The following is a 22,074-nucleotide window of genomic DNA, read 5'->3' as shown; positions in this document are numbered from 1 at the left end:
GTTACAAGAACAGTCCCGGTAAACATTTTTGTTCAGGTGTTTGACAAAATGTGCTCGTATACGCCCCACAATTCTGCTTAACTGATGGAAGGACACAAGTATCAGGTGAAAAGTCATCGCTTACCCGTATCCTTTACCTACTGTTGCTAAGGTTTTTTACATTTCTTGCCTGTTTAAGAGCTCAAGGCTTGGAAATGTGCTTGGAAATCAATCACACATCAACACCGAATTCTGTTATCAGATAAAAAGCCTTCTGGTGTATCGAAAAAAAATGACCAAAATAGGAACATAACCAGAACAGAAAGATGGTGACTAAAGCACTTTAGTAAGCATCACTACGGTGCCCCTTTCCCCTTTTCCTGCTGGTGCATGTTCGCTTTGTTACCTGCTATCTGGAGCTCTGACAACGCTGACTTTAACCACCCGGATTTGAAAAGCCCCTATATATCCATTTAGCACACACTTAGCAGAAAAGCAGTGGGCGTTGAATAAATTTACTCGGGATTAGCAGAGCTGTTACGTAAGGATCCTTTTCCTCATCATTTCTGAGGTTCTGAACAAACCGTGTCAGCGCGCCCCTCCTTTGTATCAACAACTTTTAAGATGCTAATAGTATTTTAAGATGTTTGCTTACAAGGCCACCCAAGTCTGCATAATCGTACATATACAAGCAGTCAAACTAAATGTAGATAGGCAATCCTAACTCTGGCAGTCCCCCAATTTAAGAACCACATATATGCATGTGATTCCTCTATGTACACACACACTTCAGGAACAATGAAGACTACAGGATATCACTTGGAATCCTTTTAGAATTACGTTCCAGCTCCCTCTCTCTCTTTTTTTTTTTTTTAAATAGCAATGTCAGAGTTTTAGATATATGGCATATGATTTATAGCCTCATATCCATATAAAATCGGTTCAAAATGTGTTCCAGAGTTAAGCAACTCCTGAACCTTTTTCACGGAGTGAAAGTAGTAGTTTTTAAGTAGTTTTTAGGAACTTTACTGCATTTGGGGCAACACAAGCCTAAGAAATATTTGCTCCATATCCAATCATCACTAGAATACTGAATCAAAAGGAGAATGACTACCTATTTTACCCAACATACAAACCACCTTATGAACAATTTTCAAAACTGGCCCACAAAGTAGGTCACAAATAACAATCAGTCTGACAAAAGACTGGAGGTCCCTGCGCTCCTGGAGATCCACAGAAACACTCTTACCTACTGGAGCCTTTTGTAAATACAAAATGTTTGATGGCAACTGAACGACAAACTTCTTTTCAGGCAAAGACTTAGTCAATAGGAACAGACTGCAATACACTGATTACTTGTTAGCACTTGCATGGTTTCAGAGCGCATATATAATTACACTGACTGTATGGAAATTATTCTGTATTGACTTTGCTATGAGTGCCAAGGCCACAGTTGTGTGAGGCATTACGCAAGCACTTAAGTGTATGAATCCCTTGCCCAAAGAGCTTGCAAACTGCCTGTTTGTTAACAGTCAGTGTATGGCAATCCTTCCATTTGCAACAGCATCCTCTCACTGGGCAGACCTGCCTGGTTTGATCACATATTCATCAGTCTGGAGTTAATACAGAACTGGTATCAAACCCAGGCCTGATGTCTATGGTCACTGTTGGAGTACAAGACTCACATCACCAGGCTCACACTTCAGTTCCACCTTAGGTTACCTAAGATGTATCTTAAATTCCACTTCCCACTTGGCAGATAGTCCTTTTCAGAGCTCTTTTTAAACTGAGGGCTTGTGTTGAGGGAGAGAAGAGAGTTCCTTACCTCTTGTGCAGTCAGGGCATGCTCCCCGGCTAAAAGCAGCATACTTAGGCCTCCCATTTGTGTAGGATCTGTTAAAAGAGTAAAACCAAGTCTTAGGTTTATTCATTTGCTTGTTTAAGGAGCCTGCCATTTGCAGTGTTAAACCCCCAGAAGACTACTTGTCACAGACGCTCTGAGCGAGCGGCCATAAAAGGCAGTTCAAGAGAATCACAAATAACCATTTCTGTACCCTCTGGGAGAGGCTCTCAAAGCTGTTTGAAGGATTTAATTGGATTTGTGTGCTTAACACCTCATTGCGCGGATTTACAATTTTACCGCCAAAGGTTATACGCACTATGGAGCCGGCTACCTTTAAAACAGGCAAGCGTAATGATCTCATACATCTCAGACACAGACACACACAAAGACACACTAATATACTCGGTGGATGCTCCTACCAAGAGAGCAGTTTCCTTCCTTAGCCACTGAAGGAGTGAAGGGATGGAACAAAATGACACGCTCAAGCTCTGCAGGAAAATTCAGCTTTAACAGAGAGCTGCATTTAGTGGTGAAAAGTGCCAGCCTGACAGCACTGAAGCATGAAGTGCTCAATCCTCCACGCCAGAACAGCACAGGCACCAGCCAGCCAAGCTGGTGACTGCCTACTTGTTGCTCCACTGATACGACACCTAATTGAGGAAAGCAAAATGGAGATACGAGTGCTCTTCTTTTGAATATTTGGTTCTGACAGTTTCTAGCCTCCAGGCTCCAAGCACCTCACAAGTTCTGAAAAAAATGACAGCAAAAAGTAAAAGCTATCAACACTGTCACTGCATTACTCGCGGAGTGGCTTTGCCACTCAAAACAGTGGCTGCTCTTCATCACCATGAAGACAAGTCGTCTGGTTTGGGGGGAGTGCCTTGGAAGTAACGCAGGATCTCAATTTAACAAAGAGATACGGAGAGAGAGGAAAACAGTCTGTGGTCCAAATGTCTCGCACAACAGCCACGGTATGAGAGAAAGAAAAAAAAAACATTATCCTTGCTGTATTCCTGAAAACACCAAGTTATCTCTTGGTAATTAACCTCCCCATGTCTTACTAAGTGTGTACTCACATCTTCCAAATTCCTTTTGCTAAACTACACAAAAAACGATTTCTCCAACAATAAATTACACGCGCCTGGGACCATTCTCTGGAACGGCGGCTAACTGGCACAATTACCCACGTCTGTCTGGTTAAATTGCCTCTAACACAATAGCTGCATCCAAAATGCCCACTGGGAATTTCTGTGGCCCATTCCAACTTGAGAGCCAAGCCTAGCTGTTTTTTGGAGAGAACCAATGGATGTGTAACCATACCTGTAAACCTCCCAGTGGTTTTGCACTACAGACAATCAAGCTCCAGTTCACAGGAACACTCACTGGGACTGTTTAATTCAATGGTACAGATGCTGCCAAAGCTCCTCCCTTGGACAGCATCTCACACTGACATTCACAGGAAAAAAGTTTGTTAATACTCTTTAAATAGCGGTTGAAAAAAAAAAAAAAAAAGGATATTCAGATTCCATAGGAAAGCAGCGTGAATAAACCCAAGCTCATCCATTATCCCAAGGACAGAAGAGTGGTCACTAGCTTAAGAACACAGCCTAAATAGCACTTGCTTCAAACCCCATGACGTTCAACTGAAATTACTTTTTTCCTTTAATGTAATGAACAGATAGAATTTGTTTTGTTTTGTTTTTAAGCACTTTACTTCAAAATAAAGAAAAAAAAAGGAATAGAAGATAGTAAGTTTCTGCAAAGAGACAAGGCGCTATCAGAAGTGTAGAGTCTAGTAACAAGAAGTGGCTGAAGAAACAGAGACAGAAATGGGAAGGGTCAGTCAACATAGCACCTTTTACCATTAATATACTTGATCAAGCAACAGCTCTGTCCCTCAAACAAGAGGAAATCAGAGCAATTAAAAACTGAAAACTAAACACATCTCGAAAGACACTGACTGAACAGTCAGTAATTTTGAAGGAGAGACTGGAAGCGATCTCCAGGTGCACCACAAACTTACTGAGCTTCGTGTTAAACACTTAGGGGCTGCCTGGCTGCTTTTTCTTTCTTTATTCACATAGGAATACCACCGCAGAACCCAAATCCTCTAAATACTATGAGTTTTCTTTCAGTTTTCAGCCTGCATTTACTGAGGGCTAGGTAAAGGTACACTTTTTTTTTTTTTCTGGTGTCCATATCGTAAAGTTTAAATAACTTTTCTCTAAATTTCCATCTGCTGTATCTAGAGGAGTCTCCCTGTGCTTCCTCCACTTGCTCTGCTAGCCTAAACAGATCAGGATGTCCCGACATCATCACACGTGTTCATCTCCCATACCACTTGTGACCCCTGTAGCTCTCCTCTCCAGTTACACCAGGCAGAGTTCATCGTTCCTGCATAGGAATGGTCAGCAGGGTAACCACGTCAGATGAGCTCTCACCTGTACTCTCTTGAACACTGTTAATTCTTCTCTATAGCTCCTGAAAATGCTTTGCCTGACACACTGCAGCACAGCACTTCCTTCTGCCCACATCACACCGATGGCTCACAGCTCCTCTCTTGAGACTCACTTTCATTGCCTTAGGTCTTCCTCCTCCTCAGTTTTCACCAACTGGAGAACACCTAGCTTATGGCTCTACACTTCTTCCCTCGCTTCTAAATATTTCCTTGGCTGAACAGGTGGTCTCAGTTTTCTGCCCTTCAAATAAACAGCTTATAACAAAATGACAAGAATAGGCTTTCACTTTACCTTTTTTTTTCCTCCTCCAAGTAAGCAAATACTTACACTGTTTATTTAAAAATAAAAATTAAAAGGATGAAAAAAAATGACAGCTCAGTGGAAAGTTAATTTTGTGCTTGAGCAAATTGAATACTTATGCTGCAGCTGTAGCGGAGAGCTAGCACTTAAAAATCTTTCCACTAAGGTTTCAAATTACAAAATAAGCTTATATAAGGGAAGACAAAATGTATATACACAAACACTGCCGCATGCTTATCGAACCTTCTCAGCGCAATAATGTTTCTCTTATGGCACTAAGAACCTACTGTTATGAAAAAATGAGGATTAAGTGCTATTTTATAGCCCTCTACAGTTAAATCAACAGTAACGAGAAAACAGCACACACATCTCACTCATAGAATGGGAGGGGATTGGTGGCTTTCTCAACAGCTTTCAGCAGTGATTAACCTTGCACCATCTTGCTATTCGGGAGCGACACACGTTGTTAGTACCAGCATGGTTAGAAACTCAGCAGGCTGGCTTGTTCAACATGGCAAGTTTTCCATCTGAGGAAAAGAAGAATGGAGGAAGAAAAAAAGCCAGCAAGCAACAGTTTCAGTAAACTTTCACCTGGGTTCAGGATCATGCTGCTTTCTACAGAACAAATTTTGCATCTCTATCAGGACATTGTCTGTACTAGGAAGCGTCTTCTTCCTACACAGAGCTACAGAAGTATCTGAAACACTAAGCTTTTCCATAGGAAAGCTGTTGCCCACTTGGCTCTGTAGTTGTGACAGTAGATGCTGCAATGAATACGTTCACCTGTGAACAACTGTTGTCTTTGCCTGACACCCTAGAACAGATCACAAGGGAGGCACAATAAAAATGTGCTCAACTACAGCTTGCAGGCTGGATGAGCAGGGACACCGTTAGCGATGCCGCAGGTCAGGAGCCCAGTGATGGTGCCACACCTCAGGCTCTTCATACAACAACAGGTCAACTTAAGAAGCTTAAAAGAAGTGGGATGGTTGTTGTTAGAATGCCAAAAATAGGAGAAATGGCCTGGGACGGGGGGGGACTTGAAAAGGAAAGGAAGATTTTATGCTTAATATGTAATGTTTTCCAAAATGAAATGTAATATGTAAAAATAAATCAAAAAGGATTTACAGCTACCAACAAGTAAAACAGATTTCCTGGAATAACTGTGGATTGCCATATAATCCTTGTCCTAATGATGCTATCCTGCCTTGAAGATGCAAGACAGCAGTGTTTTAAAGATAAAGGTGTTTCTATGGTTGTTCACCTGCATTTTAGTTCATCAGCCAGTACAGGGCCTGGGTTTTAAAAGAGGTTGTGCTGGGCAGAACAGTGAGGTTTGAATTAAGCTATCACATGAAGCAGAGGGGAGAAGAACACAACAATATATGAACTGGTCATGAACTGGTATACGACTGACAACATTGTAATCCTTTTGGTATGACAAACCTGTTGTGATTTAGATGCTGCTAACATCTCTGCCAGGAGCTGCCGTTATTTTATGGGTGCTGTTATACTTGTGAAATAGCCAGACTTCGCCGGCATGAGGACTAGAGCAAGACCCTTATGAATTACTATACTCACTGATTCAGTCTGCAGTTAAAAAAAATTAAATCACATCTAGCACAAAACAGAGCTTTCTTCAGAAGTGAATGGCTCCACAGGTAAAACAGTGGATTAGATTAATTTCTAATCAATTCCTAAGTCTTCTGCTCTGACAGTTGTTGATTAAAGATCTCTCTTATCAGGAGCTCTACAGTTGGACAGCCCAGCAGGAGCAGGGGGACAGCAGCCAGGCAAGACCAAGACCTACTGCCTGTTCTTCCTGTTAAGTCAATAAGTTTTAAGGAGCATAAAGCATAAGCATTACTCCCCTGATAGCCAAACCAGAACGGGATGAAGAGGCTTGTGGGTTTTAGAACTGGTCTCCCACATATCACTACTATGTTGCAGGAAAAAATATTTTGAATTACATTTCACAGTTCCTTTGTAGCCAGGAGGAATTCCATTACAGGAATTTTCATACCATTATGAAACTGGCAAAAAAGTGTAAAAGCCTGTTTATCCCTTTTATCCTTTTTTTCACTTGTTCCATAAAACTATTTTCCACTCTCTAGATCAAGATGTCTCTAAGCAGAAAAATCCTATCTGTCACACGATTGTCATAAACTAAGTAGAATACAACAAAGTTTGAAACACATCAACTTTAATAAAATTAGAAACCTTAAAAAGACAAAAAAAAAAAACAACACCAAAAAAACGTATGTGTGTGTAATTATTTTTCACCTTGACTCTAGGTTTTTAAGCTGCCTGTACTTAAGAACATGAATAACTCTTATTTCAAGGTCACGATTGCAACAGTTCTGACATATGTGGATATCAGCAAGAGATTATCTGCCTTTCACCAGTTCAGGCTCTCCACCTGCACCAATTAAAGTTTTTTATTATTATTATTTTAAAAGACTATGTACTCCTGCCCCCGTGATACGATGGGAAAAGGCAAATTTTAAGTAAAACTGAATTATACTTTTCTTGATTTAAATACAAAAAGCCTTAGTTCCACAGGTACATTCATCCACAAGAACTATTAACACCTCCAACTTCAGACACCAATAAATTATGCTGGTAAACAGCAAGTTATTAAACACAGTACTAGCCTCCATGAAAGAAAGAAAAAAGGAAAAAACAGACTATCAGCATGATAGTCTATGACTAAGAAATGAAAATCTCTAGTTCCAGCAGCAAATAAGCCTGAGCTAAAAATAACTCAAATCTAAATGGCCACATCTTAGAAACTGCCACATATCTGGACTTGACTCTAAAACAGCAAATACGTAGTATAGAAAATGGTACAAAATCGCTACACAGAGGTTTAAAGATAGTCTTAGCAACTTAATTTGAGGACATGAAATGTATTTGCAGGTCTTGCAGCTCCATCTCCATGTTGCATCCTCAAACAAAGCAAGGATGCTATTTTTGAGAAACCTCACAAGACTGAAATCTCACCTGCCATCCCGAAGTTGAGCTGTGGCATTTCTTCACTTTTTGTCACTTTCCTCGGGCTTGGCAAATCTTTTGCAGAGTCTGAAGGGAAGGCCCACAGTTTCTTCCTGTTTGTAACAGTGGAAGTCTGTGTTTTCACAGGTTTGTTTGTTGTGGGGCACCACTTGTACCCTGGGTTTGCCTTCATAAATGCATCCTTGTACTAGAAAAGAAAAGGAAAATTACCAGTTGTAACATTATACTATCTACAGGGCAACGAGGTGCACTTTTTATAAGAGGATTTAATACAGTAAATAATCCTTAAATGTCTTGATTTTTTTAACAGTTTAGTCATGTGCTAAGAGTCTGACCACCAACACAATCTAACAAGAAGAAATATATATTCAGATAAAGCTGAGCTGTACTTAAAAAAAGCATTTAGGTTTCTCTTTTCTCTCCCGAGGGTTTAATACACATATCAGGCTGAAGTTCTGATCCTGCAAGCTGCTCCTTAGTGTTTATATGCTCACCGCTTGGGAAACAGAGAAGACAGCCACCTGAACTCTTTCTCAGGTAGTCTTTTAGTTTGGATGAACTGAAAACATTCATTTGGCAATAAATGCAGCATAATGCCCCTTACTTTGCACTTGCTCTGTAGCACTTAAAAATTTTAGAATACTTGAGTTACGCTCTTACCCAGACCAAGCACATCCCTCTGAAAATAAACCGCCACCTACTTTTCTCTTTTTCAGCAGCTTCTGATACATCACCCGAGCCTTCCTTCCAAAACCATGCTGCATGGCCGCAATAAAATGAACCAGGACCATTGAAAATTCTCTTTGGCCTTGAGCACATATCGTTGTTGTTTGCTATATTCTTGGTATGAAGCACCAAAACAATCTAAGCTAGACTACACAGAGGGGGAAAAAGGATCTGTATCCTACACGGTTTGGTTGGAATAAAAGCACTCGGGGCATCTATTTTCAAAATGTGGCGGGGATGGTTTCCAAGCACCTTGCTGCCTGGAAAAAAAAATAAAAAAAATAATCTTTGACCATCAACAGCAATAAAAAGAATGCATTTCAGTATTTCAAACTTGTTGCTATGCAAGGTAGAGAAGGGACGAATCAGCGGGTCATGCCAAGCATTCCAGCTGCAAATGTTTGTCTTACAACTGATAGGCACTTGGAGCGCCCACTGCTGTGGGAGGCAGGCTGCCAAGTCAGCACCAGAGCTCCCCGCAGGGAGCAGGAGCTCAGCACCTCCTAACTCATTATCAGGTGGGTCTCACTGGCAGCAAGCGAGGGAGAGAGCTGTTTTGTCCTGAACTACACGGCAGGGCAGCCGCAGAGAGTTTCTTCTGCAATCACCTGTGCTCCCACCTGCCCAGCTGTCCTTGGTCTCAATTCTGCATGGAAAATCACCTACATGTACATTTCATGCACATGCATGCCACAGGAACACGCAGAGGGAGGAAAACAAAAAATCCCTCGGGTACCAAATAGAGAGGAGCACTCTGAAAACCCTGTCCTCTTAACAGTGTGAGTGCTGTGCTCTCCCAGACCAAGAAATGGCGTGCCTTGTGGCAGGATCTTCATTGCATGCACCTCTCTCCTACTTTCACTTCCATCTTAAGCTGTCAGCCGGCACTTTCTTCCCCCAGCCCGTAGCAAGGATACACACGATTCACTTTACAAGCAGCACGGCGCCGTGTGAACCTGCCGTGGGAAGTCCTGTATTTATAGAAGTGGCCATAAATAATACAAATCTGCAGGGACTGCTGACCCACATACACCCCGTATTTTCCGGAGAGGGCAAGTGGATTAAATCTGCGAGCGAAGGACTGCAACACCTCTCCTCTCACCCCTTTGCCTTCTCCTCAGTTTGGTTTGGGAGTTCATTTCGTCAGTGAATGCAGACCACAAAAATAGCCTCACAGAGGGAAGGGGAGGGGAGGGGAGGGGATAAGGGAAGAGGCGGAAAGGAAACGCACAAAGCCAGCTTTGCCTTCCATTGTTAAAGCCCCAGCCCACTCATGAATCATGTTTCCAGCCTGCCGAGTTAAAAGCACCGAACCTCCAGCGATGAAGTACGTAAGCCCCTCGTATCGGTGTTGCTGCTCTGAATAATTGAATTATGCTGCGGATTAATTTGACAATCCAACAGGCTGCCCATCAAACGAGAGCCATAATGCATGCCATTTGCCAGACGAGGCAGCGATAAGCTTTTAATCAGTTTCCAACAAGAGAAATTCAAGTTACGCAGTGCATTAATGGATTTTTTCCTCTGCAGAGCCAAAAAGTTAACATTAACTGTACTCTCCATAGAGGAGAGAGCCAATTCAGGCAGGACAACTCATCGGCTCCTTTCAGAAATTCAACAAGCAAGATAAAATGAAAAAAAATGTATATAAAAAGTTAAACAATCACCAAGAAGCAGTTTTTTAAAATGCATATAAGGGCCTGATCCAAATCTCTGACAGACTTTCAGTATTGATTTTCATGACAATTACACCAAGGCCTAAAACGAAGTGATGGATTCTGCTTGGCAGGTCATGAGAAGATAACTTAAATGAGCTACACGGTAACAAGGAACAGCCACAGGCAATACAGCCACAGCTTACTCTTTTCCTCCTTTCGACCAACTATGCAGTAAACCAATTTAACACAGCAGCCTAAGGAAGCCTCTCAAGTCCCTTTAAAAAAAAAGTTATATTTTTATCCTGGAAGGTAAAGGCACCGCCCTCATTCCCACGCAGAGCAGCATGCCAGTGCCTTCAGGACTGCCCTGCGGGGTCATGTCCTGAAATTCCAGGTAGCACAGACAAAGCACAGGCTGTGTGTGTGTGTGTTTGTGGGTCAGGCTGATGCATCGTTTCCGCTTTGGGAAAGCCTGGGTGAGGATGCAGTATGCGGTGGGACGGGTGCTGCTTCAGAGCTGAGGTCAGAGAAGGCGCTGTGTTTAGATGCAAGCTCCTTTCATCACCAAGTAAAATGATTTGCCTCCTCCAGTGCCATGGGAACAGGAGCACACCAAGTGGACTCGAGCTGCACAAGAACAGCGATGGTTTCGCTGCATATTCTCCATGCCTGCTGAAAGCTTCCAGCCCCCGAGCAGGGCAGAAGCCCTGTGAGAGTTAACAGAGCACAGCCCCCCTGTTAAATGCAGTAGCCAGAAATGATGTAGCTTATTTATGAGCGCTCAAAATTCATTTTCTTCGCCATGCAGTGAAATGCTAACACACGGCAGGAGCACTTGTGGTTCTACTTGGAGTATTTATCAACTACTGGGCTTATATCCCACATAATAAAACTTTCAAAGTTAAGTTGATCTATGAAGCCTGCAGGATACAAATGGAAAGCCTGCTCCTTAAAGGAAACACCGGCAGAAACCGACACTGAGCTCTGCAGGCACAGCATGAAGCCTCGAGGGCAGGTGCTGCTCCAGGAGACCATTAACCACCAGACTGAAAATAGAAGGAGCGTGGGGCCAGCTCTTCTAAGAAATTAAGGCACCCCGAGGTGCAGACAGGTACATAAAGGGATTTTCCAAAATTGCCTGAATGAAGCATAGACCTCATCATCCTCTCAGCTGGAATCAGGGACAGGTACCTAATCCACTAGGAAGCTTCTCATAATTCCACTTGACAAAGAGCGAGCTGCCTCGCTCGCTATCTTTAAAAATCCTAGGCCCTACCTACTGCTAGGCACACGTGACAAAATGTACCAACGCCTGCTGAGATGCTATCAGTTGCTGATACCACGCAGGTAAGAAACTGGAAGTCGCTCGCTTGATGCCTGATCTGAGTTCACTGGTTTTGTAAACTCTGGCTCTGAGTAGTAAAACCATTCTCAGGACCGTAACCCAATGGAGCTTGTAGCCACTGCAATTGTGGGCTGCTTCTGTCAAGCCCACCTGTATCTCTGGAAGGGCAACAGGATGCTTGGGGGTGAGGGAGAGGTGGCGGACATGACACAGAGGTCCTGCGGGAGATGCTGGAGGCTATGCTGTGAACACTGGCAGGCCAAGGTCACTGAAACGCTGCTTTAGGTAAGGGGAACTCATCCTCTGCATTTTATACCTCAGTGAACTGTTATATATACTTGCATAGACACACACACAGCCCTGTATATAGGTCCTTAAACAGAAGCATACCAGCACAATGGTAATGGTATGTTATTGCAAAGGCATTCACCTCCTGGACTTTTAAATTAGCTCTCCTTAGGAAAAAACAAAATATCAATACACGGTTCTAACTAGAGCTGACTTTAGCATCCTTTTGACATCCTCAACAGGGAACCTAACTGTACAAGCGAGTGCTAAAACAAGGAACTGCTCCACACGTAGAATAGGCCTGTTTGTGAAGAAGGCCCAAAAACGTTCAGTGGCACATTATAGCTGCTAATTACTGTTGTAACATAAAACCATTTAAAGAATAAAAATTATACATTATCTCTCCGCTACACATTCTTGGAACTTGTGGTAATGATCTAACTACTTAGATTTATTGTTTCTCTTTGACACTGAATATGCAATTTGTTCTTCACGCCAACAGAAACAAATAAATCACCACAGGAACAATGATTTCTACAACAGCATGATTAATAGTTTCAGATCTGTCACTTCATATAGAAGTTCTGCAATTATTTTCCTTCTTAATGAGTGAGTTTCCTTCAGCAAGACAAAAGGCTAAGAAAAACAGTCACATCGGATTTATTTCTTCCAAAAATACTTTCTTCATTTTCGTCTTTATTTTTTTTTGCATCCATACCAAACCTCCTAATTGCCCCTTCCCCCAGCACGTCAGGAAGCATCACTGATCTGTATGTGGGAATGCAGAACACATCAGGAGTGGGTGGACAAAGCTAAGGCTCAAACATTTCAAGGCTGTGTCACAAATGGGACTTCAGAGGAACTACAAATGCTACTTTAAAATGACCTGCAATGCAGATCACTTGGTTGTTCTTGCGAATCTTTCCACGCTCACGCAAACTACTGACATGGCTGGATCTTATATATATGTTTTATCAGCAGCAGACAACTTCACGTGACTATGGTTTTCCCACCTGTTTCACAGCTATCTGTGTTTCTTGTAGTACACTGGAATAACTTCACAGATGAGAGAGGTCCTTCCTTCTCACCAGCCCTCCATTAATTTTTCTAAGGCTGAATTCAACAGTTACCCACAATCTACATCATACAGCTAACTACCGCATTGTCTTTTGGGGTAGCATTATCAGCCTATATGCCTGTGTCTTGCATGCTCTACAATCAATACCCACAACACTCTTCCTGGGGAGAGCTCATCAAACACAAGCCGTTTCCCAAGAAGCTTTAGTTAAATTTTAAAGTGATATAAATACACTCTGTGAAATACGGGAATAAATCTCTTTTCCTTGCTCCCAGTTAAAAGGCTCTGACTGCCTATTCCTCTCTGATTAGGATATTGGGACTCTCCCTCAAAAAGACTGCTATATCAGAAATTGGTAACAATACGAAGAGAGAATACTTCATGAAACACTATTACTTTTAAAGTTCTTTAGCATCAAAAGTAAAAAGGGACTGCATTAGTCAACTGTACTTTTGGCTTGGTCAGCCTGTATTATTGATAGCAAATGCATAGCATGAAGTAGGTATCGCTACAGCCAGCTAATATGGAACTGTACAATTTATTGTTTTTAACTGCCACAACCTAATGCATTAATGTTTCTAGAGCAGAAATTATAAGGTGATATCTACCACAAAGTATATAGTGTTTTGTTTTGTTTTTTTAATGATTATTAGAGCTACAGTAGTTTGTGCACACAGACCAAATTCTTTGGATTCTGGTCCAAAAGACCTAGCAAATCCAGGTAAGAACAACAGTACCTCTGGGCACTGTAGTCCCACTGGGGAAGCTGAGGAGTCCACAGAAGAGAAAGACCCTATCAAAAGCACTTAATGTACTAAGAAACAGGAGACAAACATGTAAAAAACTCCCTTTACATCTACCATTCATACAGTACGTACCTCCTTGGCCATGTCAGTGTATTTCTGCTTCTCTTTTGGATCTAGAACAGCCCACCAGTCTGCCAATATCTTGGTTGCGCCACGATTATCGAGGCGGGGGTGTTCTTTTCGCACGAGAGAGCGATGGCGTTTGCAGAACAAGAGAAATGCATTCATTGGTCGGCGAGCTCGTTGCTCCGAGGACTCGTCATCTTCAGTTTCATCAGCATCCTGCTCTAAACCATCAGCGCCGAGGAGCGGCACCTACCAGAACCGAAAGGGAAGGGCTGTAAACTCAGTTATAGCCTGAGAGCGTCTATAGATGTGCTCGAATGAGGGAGACGCACACAGGTTTGCACAGCTGTCTGCAAAGGCCATCTGTAAAATCTAGAAGACCAGGAAGCCTACATCCAACCTCCTTGCCAGAAGGTCCAAAGTTCACTCATTCAAGCCTTAGATGCTGACTCACATTCAAGACTTCAGGACATAGATGCAGACTCGCAAGTGGAGCAGATTTCTAAGCTGAGGAGCGTTCTCTAGTAACAGCCCTAGAGGGGCTGGAAGGAGGGTGTCCTCACTTCCAGTTTCCTATATGCTAGATGTTATCTCGGTGTGATGAGGCGAGCAGAGCTGTCGTGAACCTCAATCACACCTGTTTGTAATGACAAAGTGCACAGGAACAAAAGTGCACAGGAAACAGTTGTTCCCCCATCTCCTGCCATTCATTTCTCAGCTTGAGCTGCCTTACAGCCTCTGCAGGGCAGCCTGGTCACTGCCAGAGGACAAATCCCAACAGAACCCGCTGCCGAAACGCACTCGCTCAGCTCAGAGACCAGCACATCATTCACACGACAGACGCACCACAGAAAGCAAGTTATAACTTAATGAAGTTAATGGGACAGAAAGCCACCTCCTACCTAACCACAACATTGCTATTTTGCACCAAGTTGTGGAAAGTGACCTGGGGTCGACAGACAGCGCTGTCAGAGTATCAGGCTTCTCCTAGTTGCTCTTCACCCTCATCAAGGTCCACTCTTCCTTACCAGCACGTCTCAAGGCAGCCTCCTCAGCACTGACCTGTCACTGCCTGCCTTACCGAGGCATCGAGGAGATGCCGATGTGGACGTTAACCACATGATGGAAACGTCACGTCTCCAGAATCCTTCATCTCCCATTCCCACTTCTTGTTACAGAGGTTGAGCCTAGGCATACATATGTGAAGTGATGCACCAGGGTCCTTACAAAAGGAGAGTAAGGCCAGCATCACTGAAGAGTACCAAAACACCAACGGTCAAACAGGAGAGAGATTATTCCACTTGTGCTCACACCATTCTGGAGAATATGCTGAATTTCACATACAAAGGTAGTAAAAATTGTTGACAGACTTTCCTTCTTTTTTTCCTCTTAATCTTTTTTTTTTTTTTTGGTAAATATTAAAAATAGTCAAGCCCAGGGTATTTTGTCTAAAGTAAACATTTAAAAATATGTCAGAAAAAATACCTTAAGAGATCAAAACTAAGATATGCAGCACATAAAACTTAGTTAAAACTTCTACAATCTAACTCAAAAAAGCAGGGTTTTGCCCAAGATTTTGAAATAATGATGGAATATTCACATTTTAATGCTATTTGTTGCTTGCTTTTATAGCATTATGTGCACAGTATTGCACTTTTATTTTATTTTTATTGGCTGGGTTAGCTTGCAAAAGAAAACAGCAAGAAACACAAAGTAAAAACACAGCTGGGGTAAATCTGACCCACCATTCACTTTCTACTGTCCAAGCATCCAATGAAGTCTACCTTATCAATATCTTCTTCTTCCTCTTCTTCCTCCTCCTCTTCAGAGAAATCAAGGAGTTTCTTGGCAAGCAGGGGATGCCACTGAAGACACTTTCTTTTTGGTCGCTTCCCAGTTCCTTCTCCTTCTGTCGAATGATCCTTATTCCTACTACTGCCTTTCATTACTGTGACCTGCCGTGCAAAAACAGTCAGATGTTCACAAGAAACCCTTACACACAAATGACCATCATGCAAATACTTAGACAAACCCGTAATGAATACATGGAGCTCCTACACAAGACACTGAGAAGGTTTTTGCACGTTAATAGGTGGAGGTTTATTTCAGTTATCGCTAACAACAAGGATGAGTCCTTTCTCATCTCAACGTTTCCACCAGATTGGCTAGTGAGATGCAGCTGAAGAGGATGAGATGAAGGCAGTAGGCAACCCAGCTCTCAGATGTGCTCCTGCCTAATCGATAGCATGAGTGCTCACACGCCATGACGCAAGGGGGTGAGAGTCTACAGAGCTCCCCCAAACCTGTGCACACTCAATTTTTTCATATTTTGCTACAGACAAAGCCAGGAAATCCCTCTTTTCAGCAGTAGGATGTATCAGCAGCTACTCATCTGTTGATTACCCACTTATATATAGCAGTGCTGATGCAGAATCCCGTGACACTACGAGCTAGGATTTCCCAAGCACCATTAAAAAGTGCCATAGGGAAATCTGACTCCTCGCCTAGGGGAAGCAAATTCTCATAGATGATTTTGAAACAAACAACCTGACACTTGCAAGGTGCTTCTCTACAAGAGCCAATGCACAGCAAACCATATGCTCAAGCAAGGGCCTGTGGAAGGTAAACAAAATTCACACACCTGTCTTGTGCACGTCTCCTCAACCGAGTACCTTACTGCTCAGTAAAAATACCTGCTTATCACATGCTAGCTACCAGTTTAAAGGATGGCTTAGAAGATGTGCTACCCAAGGTAAGACTTGCACTGCACTCACACAGGCTGCCCAAGCCTTGGTGCCACACTTAGGGCAAACGCCTCACTGGGACCACTTCATGCAGTGCTCAGCAGGAAGAGGCATCGCAGCTCCAGCCATCTTCCTGAGTATCCCACCAGTTTAGCAATCACTCATTTTGCTTTTTGCTGCTGTCTTCCCAGCGTTTTTTGGTGGTTAACTACTGGCATGTTGGCAATACGCCCTTGTTTGCTCTAGGAATGTGTATAAGCAGCTGCTTCCCCACAGACTTGAACAGCACAGAAAACAGAAGGAACTTCAGGCACCCGGCTTGCTGGAGAAAACTACTGAACCCTGAAAGAAGCAGGTTCAGACATCTGAACTTAAATACATAAAAATGTCCTTTTCCTGTATGTGTACTAGATTTTATTACTTCTCCCCTGCTTATCAATAGTATCAGCACCCCCCAAGTCAGGGCTGCCCCATGACTTAGCAGCTGTCCGTTAAGCCCCCCCTTTGCAGTTCCCAGCATCCTGCTTTTACACGGAGCACATTCATGGCACATTCACTCTGCTGTACGTTTTCTGCAAGCCACAATTGTCCTTTCAGCACGTGTTATATAGCACATAATCACGCGACTTTAGAGTTTGTTATATGACAAGGATTTGCCTGCTACTGCAGTCAGCAATGCACATGGCCTATTTCTGAGCACGGGAAGCATGCTATGGATGGGACAGAGTCAGCTCTGCCAGCCCTTACCACTGACTAGTTTACCTATGTGTGGTTTTTGCCTAGTCATTCAGAAGTAAAATGAGTATTACTGCTAGCCTTCTACCTCATTAGTATGAAGCTAAATTAACGTTCGAAGTGTCCTCCATGATCCTCCTTTAAAAATCACAGCTGAAGCCCTAACGCGATTTCAACAACATTATCTCTAACCGGCAGCTTTCTGCCTCCTGCCCTCCTGAAGAGAAGTCAGAAAATCTCACAGGACATAAGTAATCCCACAGGGCATTTTGTACAAATTCTCCATCTCTTTAAGACCCTACCTATGCTCCGTGCCAGACATGGCAGGCGAAAAGGGAACCTGAGCGCTGGCTACCTTTCAAACCCATAAGGGCCTCTCAGCACATTATTTTTCTTTATTACCACCTAGCTCACGAATAATTGCTTTTGTTTTCTACACATGTAGGCTAGGTATTGGACATCCAATTAACCTAGAATAAATTAACCAGCATTCGCTGCACACCAGTGGTGAAAGAGAAGCGTATGCTCAGCTGGAGGAATTCAGCCACGTTAATTAGGTTGTTTTCTCAAATTGTGATCTATTTTACCTTAGTGGTCACACCAAAGCAACAGTTCTGCTCCGCAGAAGTTGTTTTTAGCACGGCAGCTCACACTATCAGCTGAACGAGCATCCTGTAGATCTCAGACACAAAGCCGTAGCTTGGTTATTTAATGGGCAGCACTTGTTACAGACAGGCACAGGGTCTCTCTCTCTCTTCAACTTTGGAGCAAATGCCTGCAACAGCCTCAGTCTGCATCACCTAACAACAGAAGTCGGACTGATTTAGCCCCTGGGATGGGAGGACTGCAAACTGCTTCTACAGCATGGTCAGGAAGCCTCCCCACCCCAGGCCACCTACCTACTCTATTCCCTATAACCCCTCTTCTTTTCTAGAAAATAGGGTGTAATTTGTAACACGGGGAGATAAACTACTCCATTGCTATTTTTTAACACTTGAGTTTTCAAATATTTCTCGCTCCCCATTTTTGGTTATTTAAGTTCTTTTGACCTATGTTTCAAAACCCTTTTTTGGTCCTGACTTTTTGCTGATGTCTCTCACAGTCCACACAGGATTGACATTATGAAAAATGTTTTTTTTCTCTATTATGTTGCACAGAGCTTTTCCTCTTAAGTAAAAAGAAAGCTGACATGGTGTGATGAATTTGTTTTCTTTTGGACTGCTTCACCTTCCATACTATTACCCCCACGCTGCATGGGTATTTCTCCCACAGCTGCTGATGGACTCACACACAGTCATCTAATTCTGAGAGGAGCTGTCCCATCCAAAAAAACATCTAATGAAATGGAAAACACATCTAACACGAACAATTTCATGTATTTTTTTGCATGGAGGATTTTGGCAAGACATGCTCTAACTACGTAAACAAGACGTTCAATGCTCAAGTGAACGCGTGTACCATTAAGCGACAGTGCAAGTCTTACTGGAATTAATTACTTGTTGAATGGCAAAACATCAATGAAACCCACTTACTGGAACATTCAGATTTGGGTGATTTACCTATTTTTTTTTCCCCTGACATATAATCAACAGTATGTTAGTTTCTTGTTCTGTATGGGAGAAAAGGAGCTGGCAGAGAGAAGCAGGCAGAAACGTCAACCCCTGCTTTCCCTTGCAGGGATCCCTGCATGCTGGCAAGTATCCCTTTGGAAATGATTTGGATCCTACAAAAACTGAAGCATGTGCTTAGGCCTGGCAATTTAGCAGTTCTGGGGAAAGTCACAGAACAAGTCAGAGGCAGTCTCCGCAGGATTTGTGGCTTAAAAAGTAGAAAATATACACAGCACTCCAAGCACAAAGTTTGCAACAACAGGAACTTATGAACCATATCACAAAAATGTAACTACTTCTGCAACATCACTAAAAATATCATACATCTTTTAAGGCAGAGTTAGTAACTTCTAGAAGCTAGCAAGAAGAATATTAAAGCCAGCTAACAAGATTTTACAAGATACTTTTTGGCTTCAGCATGATAGAGCAGCAGACAGAGGGAAAAAGAAGGAATATAAGAAGGAATGTACCAAAAAGGACAAGACAAGAGTATGTACAGCTTTGCTTGAAGTAAGCTACATAGGCTTCATAACACCACCAGAGGATTCCTGTCAAGGCTGATATTCGTGATCCATCGACAGCAAGATATACCTTCAGAGAGATGCTCTACGCATCTGTACCTTCGGTGCAGATACAGGTCAAATGTTACTGAGGTATTGCACCAATAAAAAGATTTTAATAATTTTTTTTCCTGATTTTTTGTGCTGGCTGTTAGCTGGCTATTATTTTCCTTTCTGGTCCTAGAAATGTTCATCAAAGAGTCACAATCTTCTTGAATGTCTTATAAATATGTATACTTAACAGGGGCTCAGAGGGGAAAAAATAATACAGCATACCTTAAGAAAAGAGCTGGATGGGGGAAAGAGGTGGGGAGAGAAGAACAATTGTTTAGCTTTTTATGACAGACATTTCTAACTCCATTATGCACCTGTGAGTCTTCCTTTTTACAATATTCATCAGCAACAAATGCTTTATTACCTTCATTAAGTTTTGCTTTTCTCTTACATTCCTCTGTTGTTTACAAAACCCAGCAGACAGGTGACTGACTTCTTCACTCCTAATTTCAGGACTACCTGACCCCACAGTCACCCAGAATTGCCTAGCACTGAACAAGCCGCGCTCACCAGGTGTTCCCCAAACTATCTCCTTGTATTTCACCAACACCAAACTCTTTAAAACGGCCCTTAAAAGTAACACAGTGCTGCAAGACACATGCCATAACAGAGCCTACAGGCAAGAAATCCAAGAGCTACAAGAGCGGAGTCACAAAGACCTGGACTGCAACCACAACACAGTCTGTGTTGGAAGGCTCTCGGCACAACGCCTGATCTCCTGCAACACTCATTTCCATTCGGACAGTGGAAATGAATTTGTTTTCCTGTTACCTTAAAACCACTCCTCCAGGAATCCAGCTGGGCCTCTGCTAAGTCCATACAGGTTACCGGCACAAAGCAGCAAAGGGAAAAATTGAAGTGGATTTTCCACGCTTTTTTTTTTTTTTTTAAACACTATCAAAATTCTCTGTTACTTTATAAAAACAAGAGTGACTTTATAAAGCCAAGAGTGACAAGAGGAATGAACTATATGATACTAATGCCTGGGTGTTTTGGGGGCTACGGAGCCAATGAAAGGAGCTGTGTCAATACAGAAGCTGAAGACGAGGCAATGAGGCCACTGTCTCACAGGTCTAACTGGGCAGAATAGGTATTTGAATTACCAAATAAAAGGAAAAGGACACTGCTGGTGGCAAAATGACACCGAAATGAATACAAAAGGGTTTTATAAAAGTAATTTTTTTTAGCTCTGGAATAACTGAACCAGAGTATTTCTGTAATGAAGGACAAAACCTCGTCAGTACTAATTACTGACCAGTCAGTGAATGTATTCTTTATTGTTTCCCAGCAGAAAGCCATTAATGAGCTTTCTAACTTTCGGGGATGCGATGCCTTAATGGGGACATGCTGAGACTCAGCGGAGTTCTGCTTGCTGGCAGAGGTTTGGGAATGGCTGTCACCACGTGCAATGCTTTGCAACACAGCAACAAGTCAGCGACCAGCTTACTTAATTTTTAATGACACACTCTTCCTTCTCAATACATGATTTTAAACTGTTCCTTATTCGCTTGGAAAGCAACTCCAAGTTGAGTTGTTATTCTCAAATACATAACATTTAAATCCAAGCCCACCAAGAACGTCAACACACCTGATATCACAATGACTTAATTAAAAAATAGGGGGAATAATTGTGTAAGTAAGGTTCACTTGCCTTTTTACATGGATTTCCTTTAGTTTTGTCTAATATTGGCATTGTTAATCCTTCCAAGCTATCCATCAGAACAGTTGTAAGGGCATTTGAAATGCTGCCTCTCTACAAATCTGCTTTCCAAATGGAAGCCACAGCAGACAGACCGGATGGCACAATAAACCCTCACACTACTATCATTTACTACATGGGAACATTTGCCTGTGCTGTGCCAGGACGAATCTGTGTGTATGTGCTTGTGTCACTACTTCAAGCAACTGTGTTATAAAAGATATTAAAATGAACATGAATCTTTCCATGAGATTTCAACAAACAAATATAAAACATAGCTTGAAAAGTCGGGAGATGTGTGATCTACTGCAGTCATGTAATAACAGCTGACTTCAAATAATGATTTTAGTGGTTTTTTTTTTCTTTTTCTTTTTTCTAGTTCTTTTTTTTTCCCTCTATAAAAGACAATCAGAAAAACTGCAATAAAATAATATTTTGCTTTGTAAGGAGTTCTTTAGGAACATCCTCATTAAAATAAATGAAAGAGGGGTAAACTCTCTCTGCTACAAATATTCCCTTCAAAAGGCAAACCACTTGGGAACTGGATGCTATTGCTACTGTCCATGAGTAAACTGAGCAGGAAACTAAAATTGTGGCTTTGGTTTTGTTCACCCCCACCTCTATTTACATGTGTTGTTTTTTTTTTACCTCCAGTCTTAAGGCCGAGTAAAAGCCACTTATTAAGCAAAACCCAATCAGTACAAGTATTTTGTATCTGTTAGTGCTGGAAGGTACCAACTACTAGGCTTGAAGGAATCAACTCCTCAATCCACACAAGAAACCTTCAGGAAGCAAGAAATGGTTTGGGAAACAGTCAGCCTTTTATTTTCTACCATGCTTTACCCTAAATACAACCTCCAAAAGCAGTCGGGAGTTCAAGTACTATTTACACTTTTAAAGCACAATGGCAAAAGGATCCCATGGAAGACAAAAAGACTTCTGAAACACGCTTGCTGAGGCGGGGCACGCCAGGTCCTGCCATATTTTGGGATGGCTTTTAACGAAGCCCTCAGGGATCAAATGGCAGCCTGCCCCTTTGCTACCACTTCCACACCCAGCCCAACACCGCTCATGAAATCACATGTAGGAGGCCAAGCCCTGCTCTGCAG

At 42.3% G+C, this 22,074-nt stretch overlaps 1 protein-coding gene across 35 annotated transcripts in view; it reads right to left on the bottom strand.

The window, feature by feature from the left end:
• The window catches only part of BBX (BBX high mobility group box domain containing), a 148,024-nt gene that overhangs the window by 56,558 nt on the left and 69,392 nt on the right, over positions 1-22,074 (bottom strand). For 28 of the 35 annotated variants that reach the window (XM_027449501.3, XM_038183169.2, XM_027449496.3 and 25 more), the window contains 4 exons: positions 15,348-15,518; positions 13,570-13,812; positions 7,585-7,783; positions 1,805-1,872 (listed from right to left, as the gene is read on the bottom strand). In XM_027449501.3, the coding sequence (XP_027305302.1) occupies positions 1,805-1,872; positions 7,585-7,783; positions 13,570-13,812; positions 15,348-15,509 (672 nt within the window). In that variant the 5' untranslated portion in view covers positions 15,510-15,518. Of the gene's footprint in view, positions 1-1,804; positions 1,873-7,584; positions 7,784-8,297; positions 8,376-13,569; positions 13,813-15,308; positions 15,519-22,074 lie in introns of those variants that run through there. The other 7 variants (XM_027449516.3, XM_027449515.3, XM_027449514.3 and 4 more) reach the window with 4 other exon arrangements.

Source organism: Anas platyrhynchos, chromosome 1, assembly GCF_047663525.1.
Source record: "Anas platyrhynchos isolate ZD024472 breed Pekin duck chromosome 1, IASCAAS_PekinDuck_T2T, whole genome shotgun sequence".
Lineage (NCBI taxonomy): Eukaryota > Metazoa > Chordata > Aves > Anseriformes > Anatidae > Anas > Anas platyrhynchos.
The sequence above is the reverse complement of the archived record's forward strand: the minus strand, read 5'-3'. Positions and strand labels throughout refer to the sequence as shown.